The sequence below is a fragment of the Calypte anna genome, chromosome 1 (genome assembly GCF_003957555.1).
Source record: "Calypte anna isolate BGI_N300 chromosome 1, bCalAnn1_v1.p, whole genome shotgun sequence".
In the NCBI taxonomy this organism is placed as follows: domain Eukaryota; kingdom Metazoa; phylum Chordata; class Aves; order Apodiformes; family Trochilidae; genus Calypte; species Calypte anna.
The window spans coordinates 177464034-177479649 of record NC_044244.1 but is presented as its reverse complement, the minus strand read 5'-3'; the positions used below and the strand labels follow the sequence as shown (position 1 = coordinate 177479649).

At 37.0% G+C, this 15616-nt stretch overlaps 2 protein-coding genes across 5 annotated transcripts in view; one reads left to right on the top strand and one right to left on the bottom strand.

The window, feature by feature from the left end:
* PAN3 (poly(A) specific ribonuclease subunit PAN3) overlaps nt 1–10931 on the top strand; it is a 73383-nt gene extending 62452 nt beyond the window's left edge. For 3 of the 4 annotated variants that reach the window (XM_030466094.1, XM_030466087.1, XM_030466112.1), the window contains 5 exons: nt 254–393; nt 1178–1307; nt 4225–4289; nt 4687–4825; nt 7930–10931. In XM_030466094.1, coding sequence (XP_030321954.1) covers nt 254–393; nt 1178–1307; nt 4225–4289; nt 4687–4825; nt 7930–8070 — 615 coding nt within the window. In that variant the 3' untranslated portion in view covers nt 8071–10931. The remainder of the gene's footprint in view (nt 1–253; nt 394–1177; nt 1308–4224; nt 4290–4686; nt 4826–7929) is intronic. The other variant, XM_030466104.1, reaches the window with a different exon arrangement.
* A 1450-nt stretch (nt 10932–12381) lies between these two features.
* The window catches only part of FLT1 (fms related tyrosine kinase 1), a 112397-nt gene continuing 109162 nt past the window's right edge, over nt 12382–15616 (bottom strand). Inside the window, exon 30 of the mRNA XM_030466072.1 lies at nt 12382–14410. Within this exon, the coding sequence (XP_030321932.1) occupies nt 14206–14410 (205 nt within the window). The 3' untranslated portion in view covers nt 12382–14205. The remainder of the gene's footprint in view (nt 14411–15616) is intronic.

The following is a 15616-nucleotide window of genomic DNA, read 5'->3' as shown; positions in this document are numbered from 1 at the left end:
TATACCTAGATTTTAAGCATTCCAAGATAAATATAGTACCTAGAAGTTGCTAACAGTCAGGACAGATTTTTCTCTTTATATTTTGACTACTGTAACTTAGACAGTTCTATTGAACTGTGATTTGAATAGCCCTTATTTAATTTGCTCAAATTCTTTTAGGGTTATTGAAGAACTCCCTTTTCAAACATCATCTAGTACCATAGATAATATTTATGTATGCTAAGAATATTCCTTCTTCTGTTTTCCCTGTTAGCAAGCAGATCTGATCTCCCTGGGGAAAGTTGTGTTGGCTTTGGCTTGCAATTCTTTAGCAGGAATTCAGAGAGAGAATTTGCAGAAAGCAATGGAACTGGTGACAATCAACTATTCCTCTGATCTGAAGAATCTGATTTTGTAAGTTTGCTTAAAAAGTCTTTTAAAGGAAACTTCTACTTTTTTAAACTTACAAATGAAAATGTCAAATCGTATTTTCAGGTGCAAGATTACAGATTGAGTTGTCTGCACAATCAATGCATCATTGAACATTGTAATTTGAATTTGTATAATGTGTATTTCTGTGGTGTAGTTAATAAAATTCATGTCTGTTCTTTATCAAGTGCTGTTAAAGCTTCTAGTAAGAATAAGGAGTTAAACAAAAGAAGCATTTAGTTTTCTTCAGTACTTGGTTTCATTGCTTATTATCTCCCATAGCAGTATGCTAGTCGTTCCCTACAGTTTCAGAAAGTGCTGAGAAATAGGCACACATGCTTTTCTGACCAAAGGATTGAGTGCTAATTTCACTTTTTTGCATATTATTTTGTAATATTCTCTAGTATGGTAGCCTTTCTCCTCTCTCAGCTTAAGAGGGAAAAGTAGGAATCTGTCCCCTTCCTTATTTAAAAAACAGTTGCATGACAATCTGAATCTTTGTCTTCTCTCTTTTTGAGTATGTTCTTGCTGTTTGAGTGGGTGAACTGTGCAGTTCCTTGCCAGTACACTCCAATCTTGTGTAAGTAACTGCTGGGATGTGTCCATGGAAGTTACCACACATTCTTTGTTAATATCTTCAAAAATGCTGCACTTGTCGACTTTGCATATTAAATAGACATCAGAGTCAAATAACACCATAATAGGATGATCTCTCTGGCACATGCAGCATGTTGAAGTAATCTTTTTGGGGGTGGGGCTATTTTGGCAGGTATTTGCTGACTGACCAAAACAGGCTCCGCAGTGTAAATGATATCATGCCTATGATTGGTGCACGATTCTATACTCAGTTGGATGCTGCTCAAATGCGAAATGATGTAATAGAGGAAGACCTTGCAAAGGTAAATAATTCAGTAATTCCTAGAGGGAGACTTATAGTCAGTATTTCTACAACTGTAGCTTAAGAGGGAATGTTTTCTGCTGTTTTGTTGTTTTTCTTGTTTGTTTTATTTTGTTTTCCTTTTGTTTGCCTATCAATCTAAGTCATCTGCCTGCAGACTTGAAAACTATGAGCTTAAAGTACTGAAAGTCAAAAAACTCCAAGAACCACTAGTTTTAGGGTGTCTTCAACTGCTCTTTAACTGTAGTATCACCTTCATGTCCAACCAGCAGTCCTGGGGAAAAGATGTTCTTTGCATAATGGTTAAAAAGTAGCATGCTGAGTAAATGATGGGCATGAATGTCACACTCTGTGTCATGCTAGAGGTTATAGAGCAACAAATGTTACCTTTAAGTTTTTTGATAGATTTTCATTCCAGTGTCCCTTATCTCCTATGTATTCCTTATCAAATGAATGTGGCAAGTAAAACCTGTTATCCTCAGCTTCTGTGTGAGTGTGCATCTGTTGCTGGGGTCTGGTTAGTCTGTCAAGTTCAGTCAAGGTACCAAGTGCTAGCATGTTTAGTGTGTATTTGTTCAACAGGAAAGGGTGTCTACTTATCAGAAACCACTGATCACAAGATCATCTACCAAGACTGAGATACATTACAGAAGGCTTTTATGATGCTGAAGATATGTTCAGGATAGAGTATCAAAGTTTTAAGGGTTTAATCAAGTCCTGTGATTTCTTTCCACTTCATGCCCTCATTGAATTTTTTAAGAGGTGGTCGACCAGTGGTTAGGATTCTGATGGACTGATTCTCTTAATTTGTCTTCCACTAGCTTGTTGGATAGCAGTTTTTCCCTCATATAGTGAAATATAGTGAAATCTATTAGAAGCAAAGAGCTATAGAAGAGCAAGATGGTACCTACTTTTGATGCAAAGTGGTAGATGACATTTGCCCACTATATCAGAGTCAGCCACTACTCCTGCTCTGAAGATGTTGAAGATCATTTCTTGTTAAAGGGCCCCAATGTGCCTCCACAAATTTAGGCAGGTGGACCTCTTCCCAGAATAAAGATGAGATTTTCCTGTAAACAATACTTAAGCAGTCTAATTTCAGTCAAGTTGCTTTTAGAAGTTGTCTCTCCCCTGCCAGTGATAAGCACTACAAATCCAAGTTGTTGCATAGCACCCAGTTTGGCAATAGTTGTTTTCCTGGCAGTGATAAATTAGCAGTGTCTAATTAGCTGTCATATGATAATGTGTTTGTACTGCTGCCTTCTCAGTAACATCAGATCTACAGTATCCTTCAGTCTAGCCTGGTACCCTCCTTTTATTGTTGCTCCAAAGCAGATGCCTAGGGAAGAGTATTAGAACGAGACAAGAATATATGATATTTTTCCTTGAGTCCTCTAAGCACTCAGTCATCTGTAACCTGGGGACTTCTGATGCTGGAAATACTTTGTATGCAGTTATTAACTTAGTTTTCTTGAAACCATTAATATTTTCTTACCCCCTTAAAACTCACATTTCACATAGCAGTGATGACCCCATTACCATATCTGTTCCTTTCTCTCTTTAATATTCACATCATCTATATCTCACACCATTCAAAGCCTCCATTTTTCAAGTGTTCTTTAAACCACTCTGTAGAAGTGCTCTCCAGCTTACAGGTTACCAATCCTGGAGATTTGGTGACAGTGTTGTTGCTCACCTGTGTCACCACTGACTGCTGGTCACAAGGCAGTGGAATTCACACAGATGAGGTTTTCACTTGTCTTTGTCCTCATACAAAAAAACATTATTTGGAGGTTGTATAGACCTCTGCTAGCTGGACAAGGTAAGTCTTCCCTGTCAGTCTCAAAGGGTAGCTACAATTCTGGTAGAAGCCATTCTGCTTTGTGTTTTCTGGACTTGTAATAGAATTCTTGCCAACCCACAGGTGGAGGTCAACCTGTAATCACCTTGGCCTACTTTATTTACCTTGCTGTGCACAAAAATCTACTCTACACTGAATTAATTTGAAATCAATATGATCATTCATAGAACGAGACTCAGCTTAGAATGCAGAGTAATGTTGGAGAGCCAGGACACTGGAGAATATGAATAATATCAGGAGAGAATCTTTCATGCCAGGTTTCAGCAGGTTTTACTTAACATGAATCCACAGTATAATGTAAGCTAAGATGTAACTCTTTTTACTGTATCCACAGTGATAAAGAAAAATGTGTGAAATCAGTTTTTCAATTGCATGTATTCTAAGCACCTGTAATTCCAATGTTCTGTCCTTTGTGTGAGTTCATTCTCATTGCTTTATCTCTGTCACTGGATTCAGAATGTATACTGTTGTGGGATTTAAATTCTAACTTTTTTGGAAAAACATGTTTCAAAGTTACATTTGTATTCAACTGCATTTTGAATGTTTGTCTGATACTATTGTTGCTAAATATTTAATAATGGCCTACAAAGCATTTCTGAAAAACAAATCTGGTAGATGATGTTCTCTCTCATCTTTAACTGAAGTAAGGTATTATAGGTATATTACTACAGGTCTAGCTAACTGTGTGTGTGTATATATATGCAAAAACATACTCTTGTTTAACTTACTATATTTTAGCAAACCTGTAAGTATAGGTGGGTGAGAGACTAGACTCAAGTTTCCACAAAGAAATAGATTGCCTGATCCAGTTTCACCTGGGGCAGCAAGGTATCATTAGTTGCTAAATCTCCACATTATAATTTGAACTGCTAAAATGTGCATTGGGCTATCAATAAAAATATAATGCATTCTGCCTTTCTGAAAAAGTTATATCCTCTTCTTAGATTAAATCACTGATTAATAGTGCTTCATTGGCATTACTACTGTATATCTTCTGTAAATAAGTGTCTTAATTTTATGTTTCAGAAACCTTAATATCATCTTCCTTTTTTTCTAGGAGGTGCAAAATGGAAGGTTGTTTAGACTTCTAGCAAAATTGGGAACAATCAATGAGAGGCCAGAGTAAGAAATACTTGTTTTCATGGTGCAGAGTATGTAAAAAACACTTTGCAGTGCAAGATTTTTCCCCTTGTAAATTTAAGCTCAACTTTTCCTCATATTTGCTCTGAAGAAAGGAGTATTTAAGAAGCCTTGAGAAAAATAACATAAACAACTTTGACCAAAATTTTAAATAAAGGAGAAGTCTTACAAATAGATACATGAAAGTTACTTCATTTTTTTAATATGCTTTCTCTTAGCAGTCTCTTTTGAGTAGCAATAGTTTTTAAGGAAATCTGTTACTTGTTTTAACACTAGCAAACTGTAGAAGTACTCAGCTGAGACTGAAGTGATGTGTATCTGTGGGTTTTAATTTTTCTTAACTTTCTGAGCTTTAACATGAGCCTTTGTTTTACACCAGGTTTCAGAAAGACCCAACCTGGTCAGAAACTGGAGACAGGTATTTACTTAAGCTCTTTCGAGATCACCTTTTCCATCAGGTGACAGAAGCGGGTACTCCTTGGATTGACCTCAGTCACATTATCTCATGTCTTAACAAGGTACACTGTACTTGGGTTAGCTTTTAAAAATCTGCTTGGGTTAACTTTTTTAACATAATATTTCACTTCAAAGCAAGTTGGTCTTGATAGGTTAATTCTGTTGATTTAACTGATGGTTATTTTGCCCCTGTTTTGGATGAAAAAAATGTATTCATTAAGCTAATATTCGAACATTTATGGATATTTGAAATAAACTTAGTTCATTAATATTAAAACTTGGAACTTGGTAATATAGCATGAGACAGTATTGACTTTTCATCCTAGAATGCACTGAATACTGTGGATAAGCAATGCTGGTCCCTTTATGCTACTCTGGTCTTTCAACACAGCATAAAGGATCCATAAAAGCCCTTTAACTGGAGGAGGTTTCTGCTGGTACAGTTATCACGGAGGGTGGTTGTAAGGCAAGAGGATCCATTCCTAAACTGTGGGGACCAGAGTAGGAGACAGGAGGAGATATCAGGAGGGAAGCAGCAATAGAAATTTGTGAAAAATCCTTACCATATAGGACAGTGCTGGAAAATTTCTGTGCCTTAAAATGTTAAATCTATTTCTGATAACTTCCTTAGCCTCTCTAGTCCTTTTTTTTCCCCAAGGTTGATCTAACAAAGATTTTTATGGTTTTCCAAGAGCTGCACCATTAGCAAAATTTTAGCTGACCATTCTCACATTTAATAACAGGAGACATGTGGAGACCATGGTATCTTCAGTAGTTATAGAACATGTCTTACTTGATAAATTAAAGAACTGCATGAGCAGATTTTTTTTTGTTGGCAGATCAGCTTTCAACTTTATACTGTCTTGCCAAAGTTCCGTAATTCATAGGAGACTAAGATATTACTTATTCTCTCTCTCTCTCTCTCTGTCTTTCTCTCTTTCTTTGTTTTTTGGTTTTTTTGTTGTTGGTTTTTTTTTTTTGTAGCTGCTTGGTCATTCCACTCACTCAGTAGAGAACAGTGGTGCAGACACTGACAGTATACACTTTCAGTGGCTAGTATTTTCTTTTCTAGGATTAGGATAGCCAGCTTTCTTTTCCAGAAAATACTGAATATGTTCAGATCCTTTGACATGTAATAACTGTCTTAACTACAGTTAAATCTTTTTCTAAATTGTCAGGGCTTTTAATTAGACCACTGCTGTGCATTTCTTTAACCTCCTTTTTATCTTTCTGGTTGGTGTCTGTAATCACTTTAAAAAGGACATTAAAGGGATTGAGGCTAAATCAAAAAGCAAGCATGTTGATATTCAAATAGGCAGTGAAATGTCATCATGATTTGAAAGCAGTGACCTGTACAGTACTGTAGCAAGAGGGGACAATCCTGAATTCATAGGTCAGGTAAGAGATGGTGTCAAAGAATGCCTTGTTCTATAAATGTCCATGGCTTACCTTTTTAAACAGAGGCTCTTCTCTTCTGTGGTTGTGGGCTCAGCACACAAATGTAAGGCTTATAAAATGTTACTTTGAAAATACACTCGAAAAAACCACTTCTGAAACTGTAGTATGCACTTGTAGAAGGGGCTATTTGGGCTTTCCTTGCTGCACTCCAAAAGTGTTCCTTTTGAATGAAAATTACTCGTTGAAAAAAATATTTTTTTTCAATGTGGTGTTCTGGGGATCTCTTCAAATAAGATACTGATTTATGCCTCCACAGGAGGAAAGAGCGAGCCATAAATACTGGTGTATTTCTAGTTAGCTGTGTGGCTTTTTTAATAAACATCTTCCATGTCCTAAATTCATTAAGGTAATTCACTGATTTCTTGAATGATTCTAATGAGAATGGTAGACAATATTTCACAAACATATTTCACAAATATTTCACAAACCCTTGACAGTGATAATATTTTGGAATGGATGTTGGAAAAGATTTGTTCTTATCCTACTCCACAAGAATTAAAACTAATTTGCTTGTCCTTCTAAACCTATTCACAAAGCTGGAACTTTACATCTGGGAGGTTCCAGCTTTTAAGGTTATGCTCAGAACATTGTTTTGGAAGACAAATGCAAGAAATTTCTAACTTGGGTTGATCCAGACAGCAGCCAGTGGAACATCTCAGTGATAAATGTAATTGTTCTTCTGCCATTTAGTACAATATTATAATACATTCATCTAATTCTGCTGGAGTTGTATTTCCAAAGATTATCTCAATAGTGTCATATCCCACTTGTCTCTGCCCCCCTTCTGCATTGGGACAAGAAAGCTTGTACTGTTAATATTTTGAAATATGAATGTATTGGCTAAGACTCACAGAATTTTTGTATTATGGGTGAGTCTGACAATTCCCCATTGATGGATATTTCTTGCAAAGTAAGGATAATGCATGATACAGTGGTGGAAGGGATTTCATTATGCAAAGTAGGATATTTCTCTGTCCCAAATAAGGATTTAGTGCTACATCTCTAAAATACATAATGTGACGTAGAGGTTTTTAATATTGAATTTGAGAAGTTGGAATAAAACATGGAAACAAGTGTGGAATAGACGTAAATCTTTAACCCCAAATTACCTATTTGTTTATATATTGTAACTAGGTTTTTTAATTTTCTTTCTTTTTCCTAATGTAAGTAAGGTATTAAGTGTACTATACAGCTTAGGATCTAGTTTGTTTCCTGTACTCCCTAAAAATTGAGGTTTGGGTTTGTGCAGTTTGTCAGACTACCTAGAGCTGGTCTCTCCGTTGTTTCATTTTAGAGTGTGCAAGAAGTAATTTACTTACCCTACTTGGAGACTTGTGGATCTTATGTGCAAATGTAATGTGAAATGTGATTTTGTTCATCAGGGGCTATACAGAAATTTTGCTAGGCTTTCTACACAGGGGAAGATAGCATTGCAGGATGGTTAGCTTTATGGAAAGGGCAGAAAAATAATGGTTACCTACTCCAAAGGTCTGGAATATCCATCAGGTTAAGACCAAAATGTCTCGATTTTTCTGGCAAGTACATCGTTGTGGTGCAGTTCCAAACCTGCTCAGGGCACAGCAAGGAAGGATCTGATTCACAGCCCAACAGTGTACTTGCCAAGAAATTGATTGCTTTTGTTACTGGGGAAATGTTTTGCCATTTCTTTCACACTTCTTTTATTTTATCTTTTGCATTCTTGTTACAGTTAGATGCTGGTGTGCCAGAAAAAATAAGCCTCATTTCCAGAGATGAGAAGAGTGTACTTGTGGTAACTTACAGCGATTTAAAACGCTGCTTTGAAAATACTTTTCAAGAACTGATTGCAGCCGCAAATGGTCAGTTGTAGTATTTGCTGAAAGCATGCAGGACATTGCTGAGGAACTTAAACGATAGCAAATTGCACTACAGCTGAATTGTTGTTGTCATCTCATTTCACATTTGGGAAACAAACAGGAGATGAGCAAAGCTGCTTGCACTTCAGTCAGGTACACTGTTACTTGAAGGGAAGAATGTTTCACTTATCCTAGAGCTAAGGCTGCCATTGGAGGCTTTATCTGTGAAGAATTTATTTTAGATAAGGAACACATCAGGTGCATGATGTTCCTGCTTTTATTTTTTCCACTTGTATATGCACTAATTTTAATTTTTTTTTTAGACTTTTCTGATCTCTGAAGTTTTGCCACATTATATACTTAAGGGAAACTCTTTGCAAGGACATTTCTGGGATACATTTTTGTCACTAAGGATATAGCAAAATTTATTCATTTTTTTATATTGTTTGCACCCAGAATAGCATAAAGGACCAGGTAAATAATTTAACAGAAATTGTGTTCTATTAATGACCGCTTAGTTCGTAACCTCTGTAAAAGTGTGTTGTATGCAAGCTCTGTATGCCACCCACTGTTAGCTCCAAGAAATGTGAGAAGACACTTTTTCAAACCAGTCAAGTGAAGTATTGGTGAATTGACAGAAAAGGAAAAAGTCCCTTGTCGTTTGATTTTAACTTTGTCTAAGCGAAGTGACGAAAATAACAGAATGGGAAACATCTCTAATTTCAGGAGCATATCAAACTTGCTCTGAACACAACCAGCGCCTTTTAAAAACTGTTTGTACGTTTTCCTGCTAGTCAGAAGCATTTACATTTATGCAATTTTTTTAATAGATTTTTTTTTTAAAAAGAAATTGTTTAAATGCCTGAAGTTTCAGGAGTGTATTACTTTAGGTTATTTACAGTATAATTTTTGTATAAAGTTCTGTTCTTTGAACCACAGCTTTATTATGGTACGCTACACTGGATACAGATACAAAGACACTGTTAAAAGAAGATTAACTAAACACAGCAGTTGTCTGGCATCAAGAGCTTTTCAAGTTTTACAGCCTGAATCTGGAGGGATTATGATCTGCTGTGCCTTTGCAGTCACTGCTTAGCCCAAAGTAATATTACTTTTGATAATACTCAACACATGAATATTCCTGAAGTAATTCAGTCTCAAAAGTCTGGAATTTTCCTCCTCAATTAACCTTTCTTAATATTTGGACATGCAATTGTCTCCAAACTTGGGTATTCATGGGATTTCTAGTTAAACACCTACACTTTGATACCGAAGACTGCCAAATATGTAGGAATTTCCTTTCTTAAAGCAGTAGTGAAGACTGTATCTATCCTTTCCCAGCACTGAATGTTTTAATAGCACTGGGTGCTCACCATGAAGAAAATGTGGAAACTCAAAAGGTCAGGACAGACTCTAAGCACTTGCAACTGATGTTACTGACATCAATTTTAATAATTCTCAATATTTGTAGTTTTCAGAGAAGTTTTTAATATTTCTCTGTCCACTTTTTTAAGCTTTAAAATGATTCTCCGCCTTGAGACTTGCATCAAGAAAAAAGCAACTCTTCACATCGAAAGCTTTGAAGACTAGGGACATGCTTTACACATTTTAGAAAATGTGGTTGAATCCACATTAGGTAGCATCAGTTGTTGAGTTTAAAAATCGATTATTGTTGCATTTGATCAAATTAATTTTAAAAGGAACATAATGTTTAATATTCAAACGATAACAGTTGCCAGAATGTTCTTTTTAATAAAAAAGGAACAGGAACTTTGAAAAGTGAACATGCAAAACAGTCTTTTATCATTAGCTCATGAATTGAGGAAGAGCAGCTGTCTTTTATATGTTTTTTGACAAATCATATTGTAATTCTTTTGTACAAAAAAGAAGTACTTGTATTCTAGAAGAAATATGAAATGCTTAATTTATAAGCGGGCTGAGGTTTTTTCCAGTATTGTTTTCTTTGAAAATGAAAGGGGATCATCTGTTCAGTTGTGGGGTTTGGGAACCTTTGAAAATTTAATTTGTGGACCAATATTTTGTGGAAGTGTAAGGCAGGGGTAAAATAGGGCTTGAATTCTCATCCTTTTTAGACCAGCACACCACCCTCTGCAAGACATGTCTAAATTGCAAACCTGTGTGTATTTGCATAATGTCAGTTTGCTTCAGCCCCTAGTAACCTCAGGACTTGGTTTAAAAATAAAAAGGTAGACAGCTAATTAAGTTTTCATACATAATGTCAGCCAGAAAATATTTGGTGTCAGGTAATACATTTAAAAAAAAAAAAAAAAGAAAAAAAAAAAAAAAGGAAAAAAAAAAAAAAAGAAGTTGAGCTTTGTTTTCTATTTATTTCATTTGGTCCATACTTGGGAATGATTTGAACAGTCTGAAGTTCAGCTTGGGTGTTTTTTGGGGGAGAGCCCTTCTACCCCATTTTAATTCCATTTAGAAGGTTGTCCTAAAGTTGTAGTTTGATCCATTCATAGGAAGAACTGTGTATCTGTATTTAAAAAGAAGAGCCACCAGGATGTGCCCTCCCAGATGGGAAATTTAACTCTTACCTTCCTATTTTTTACAGCTAAAAGCACAGAAGGGACAACCTTTGAAATCATTTGATGTTGGTCATTTTAAATTTTGTACCTGTTTTAAATTCTGTTGCTGTATTTACTATATTGTAAATATTTTGTTGAGGGTACCTATGTATTTTTGATTTGCCCTTGTTTCAGTAATTCAGGTGTCAACTGCTTCCCCTAAAAAGCACCAGTATGTTAAGTTCTAATGTCATGATCCCAATATGTGTTACTCATCTTTAATCCTGTTTTCATTCTTCATGTGTACAGCAGTATTTTTAATAAAGAATACCAGAAATAACGTGGCCTTATTTTGACAATATGAAGTTCTGAAGTTGAAAATGGGGCTTTTCAACATTGATGCTGGAATTGTATTTCATTTGGTTCTATTTCTTTTGCATATGGTCTGTCTGCAATGCAGAGTTTAAATAGCCATGAGTCACAAAGTGTGTTTAGTATTTGTCACTTAGAGTCTATCAGATGTCCTAAAACTTTCATATGTTGTTCACTAGAATCATCCTGATACACATTTCCTTATCTACCAAGTCAAGTGCCATCTGCTTCTGTCAGATCAGGTCTGCTTTACTATACAAGACTTAATTTTGAAAATTCTGTTCAAGTACTTTTACTTTCATGTTTATTTAGGGTTTTTTGCCCAATAACGAAGTGTATTAATTTATCTGAATTTCTATGTGGAGTCATGACAGCTTCCTTTCCCAGAATTATTTTCCTGTCATCATTAACCAGTAAAGGTGACATCATTTACTGGTAGGGTAAAATCTCCTAAACCTCCCCAAGCCTGACCACCATGCTTATGTTATGTGGAATTTTGTGCAATATATGTGAAACAGTTGATACTTCCTGCATGCACACAATACAGAGTCATAATCACTTAAATTGCAGTGGTTTAGAAATCAAGAAATTTCGTATTTGTAAATTAGAAATTATCTAATCTGCAGTAATCTTGATTGATGCACTTACTCTCCAGTTTCTTTCTTAGCAATATGCAGCAAGAGCTATGCAATTGCAGTGGCAGTGGGGGGGATCCCATTACATTCTGCCTCTCCCCAAAGAAAGTTTCATCTCTGCTTCCTTCCAGCAGAGTTTGTGTCGTTTATGGTTGTGTGTGTAGTTTGTGTGTGTAGTTTATCTGCAGCAGGGCTTGGAGATCCCCTCAGATTACATAATGCTGTGTAGCAGAGTGCACTCAGCTGCACATCTCTGGAGCCAGCATCTGATGGATGGGATGGGGATGTGGAAATTCTCTGAAGAAGAGACTGCCAGGCCTAAGGTGGCAAACTCATGTCACAAGGGGTTCAGAACAGGCTTCATTTGGGACAAGCAGCCTGTAGCTCTGTTTGCTGCCCATTTGTCTGTACCAGATCTTGAAGCTGCGGAAGTAACCAGGTATGGAGCATAGTTGAATGTATGTTGATCAGTGGGCTGGTTTTTCTTCCTTCCTTCCACCATCAAGCCTTACTTCTCCCAGAGGCAGAGTTGAATTTTTTGCCTCTAAGGCAGCACTAAGCACTTTATAGAGATGCTGAATCTAGGAGATGGCACAGGGGGAGCAGTACAAGTGTCCATCACTGTACCTGCTTTGCTGTGTGAGATGTGTGCCTTCTGTGCAATCATTCCATGCTCTCCTTTGTGCATAAAACTTGACTGTGGGATGGATTGTTTGCCAGATGTCTTCGTGCTGCTGAAGTCTTATTCTGGATTAACTCTCATTTGGCAGAACTCTGGATTCTTTCAAAAGCAAACTTTATTATATGAATTCAGCAGTCAAATACATTATGTGAAGACAGAAATTGCAAGATAAAATAATAGTTATTCACATCTGAAGAAACTTACGGGTTTCATACAAAAGTAACCTTTGTCCAGTTTTCTTAAATATTTATGCACAAAAACCATATTTATATATTTACACTGTGCAAACATTTCCTCTGAGATGCATCATCCCATAACTACTTTTGCTCAATTGGAGTTAAAAAACAGTTCTTAAATTTTACTTTTGTTTTCATCAAGATCAAATACACTTTTCCAGCAAGAGACAGTGCAATAGATGCTTAAAACTGATGATCTCTTGGCCAGGAAGGTCTAGAATTAATACGGTAGCTTAGTAGTAGGGGTCTGTATTTCTTTTACTTGACTGTCTAAGAACATTTTTTCTTTGTAAATACACAAAAGGTTATTTTCCTTTTAATCTGTTAGTGAGTTAAATTCACAGCTTCCAAGCTGGGTTTTAAGAGAACTGTATTATATGTAGCATTTTAGTTAACAATATATTTATATTGCACCAGGAAGATGGTGCAATTGAGTGGTAGTTGTTGATTTGGAAGATGTCAGGGTTACTGTGTTAAACGACCAACTCATTTTAATAGTAAAGGTGCAAGGGAATGACGTGTCCTTACATTTCTCAGAGGAAAAACATTTGTGCCCTTTTTGAGATGCTATACAGAAATCTGTTGTGAACAAATGGTACGTTTTTATTCCTTTATATATATACTGGTAACTAACCTGGAAATTCAGCTGTCTTCATAGATAAGCTGCCCTAACTTTTCAAGGAGATTGTCTCCTCATTTCAAAGTAATCTATTCAAAGTCTCTTCTGATGCATTAACTTAAAGTATATGCAGTTTAGTAGCTATTCTGACTTCTCAGGCAGATTCCCGTAAATAAAATATAATCAGTGCAGTGTTAGAAGGTCCACAAGATTTTGTGGCCAGAGCTTGGCTCTAACATATCTAGCTTGTGGTTTGGTTCCAGTGTGTGTTTGTTGGCAAACTGACAAAGTGCAAAACTTCAAGAATATTTACTTGATTTCAGCAGGCTTGTCCAAACTGAATTAATCCTTATTCCCTGTTGTTGTAGCCCTGGCTCTGATCTTAGTTCTCCTCTATCTGCCAATTGTGTTTTGCAACACACATTTGAAACTCTTGCCTTGCAAGACTCCTTGCTGTGTTTGCCATCCAAAGCAGTAAGAGCTGTGTGATGCCACATCCCCAGCTAGCAATTCAGCTTCCCTACATCATTAGCCTTCCCTCAAGTTTCTCAAAGTAGAGTTTTCATTAGAAGTCCTAGAGCATGGCCTGTTAGTTGTTTCTGTCACCTGGGAGAGTCCTTTATTTTCCAGCACTACCCCGGATCTGGCAATAGGCTGCAAATTCACCCAGTGCCTGACTCGCAGGTGCCTCTCCCAGCTGGGGCACTGGTGCTGCACCTGGGGCAGAGCAGAGGTTGGTTGGCTAAAACATGAAATACCATCCTGCTGCTAGGGACAAAACAGCAAACTGGGTTTCTCTGTAATGATGACCATTCAGAAGCACTGGGCAATTTTAGTGGCAGCTGCTGATGTTCAGCGTTGGGAAAGTTGAGACCTAAGCATTAGTATTTGGCTATATTTTGTATATGCTTGTTGCAGTCTGTAGAAAAGCAGATCACTGAGATGTAAGCCAATGATATATACTTTAAAATTTGGGGATAATTAAAATTATTAGGGTAAAAAATTTTAAACTAACAGTGTTTCAGAAGAACCTTTTTTGATGAAATGCATATTTAAATCTTGACCTAGAAGTATTTAAACAGGTGGCTGAGAATAAAGGACCACAGAGTTGTAGTCAGGAGGGGGAGAATGACACGTTTTCATTTTCTCTAGCATCACGTTACCATATGTATATCTTTGCTTGGAGTCACTGAGCTGGTCACAACTGAAACTGCAGAAGCTTCTTGGCTTGGTTATTCCAGAAAGCACTGACTCCTTGCTCCTGCTGGCACCTTTCACGCTGTAACAGAGCGGAATTGCTGTTAGCATATTTAACATGCACAAGTGTTTGTTTTAATGGCTTGAGCAAAGCCACATCACAAGCAGCAGCTTTGTTTATTCTCAGATGATGGGAATGGCATCGATGCAGATGGGATTGCTCAATGGGAGAGCAGAACGGAGGACTGAAAGAGCTCTCCTGTGTCTCCCTCCAGTCCCCTTCTGAACAGAGATGCTGTGGCTGAATGTCTTTATTAAAATGCTTGCATTCATTTTAAGTGTTAAGAGTCTTGATGCTTACAGGGAACATTTGATCACTCAGCCAAAGCTCTACTGTTTGTTTGTGCCAGGTGTGAGAGAGTGAAATTTCATTGCAAGGTGAAGCAGTGTGGAGTGTCTGGCATCTGTGCTGCTGCTGAGCTGTGGGATATCCGTGAGGTCCCTACACTTAAATGTTCTTCCTAAGAGACCTGGGGGGTTTTTGACCAGGAGGAGTGACATAATGAGAGATCATAAGCCTTGGGGCAAAAGCAGAAAGCTAACTGTTGTAGGTGTTCCCAAAGCCTAATGTTAGGGTGAATTTTTAAGATAAGCAGCTGAAGTTTGTGGGGAAGGGTGCAGGGTTGAGTATCTCCTCTTTCAGGCTTCTTTCAGCAGGAGACAAGCATTGCTGGTTTGAATTAGTTTTTCTGACCCACAAAAGCCAAGTTATCCTCTAGGCTACATTTATAAGATGCCCTTTACAAGAGGTGTTTAGTGCCATCTCAGCTGAGCCACTCTTAACACACTGATCTCCTTGTGGCACTTTCTTGCCTGTATTCTAAGAATGCAGTGCTTAGAAGGACCCTTTCAATAATGAAGAAAGTTAAGACAAAAAGAATTTTCATGCTATTGAACACAGATACAAAATTTTTTTCTGCAGATAAAGGACAAGCCAGAGCATTTTCCATCATCAATTGCATGTGAAATCCTAATGTAAACATATGTTGGACTGCAATGACTAAAATTAGATTCCCTCTTCAGTAGTTTCATAAATTCATGGACACTCTGTCCCCCTCCATTTCTAAGGTCAGGAAAGTTGGCAGCCCTAGTTTTGAATTCCAGAGACAACAGTCAGAACATCTGTTGAGGCTTTTGGAGCCCAGGGATTTGCTTTTCATTTTAATTTGCACAGTTAAATCTTTCAGAGGAGCACAGAACTGATAGCACAGGGCATTTCTTAATTAAG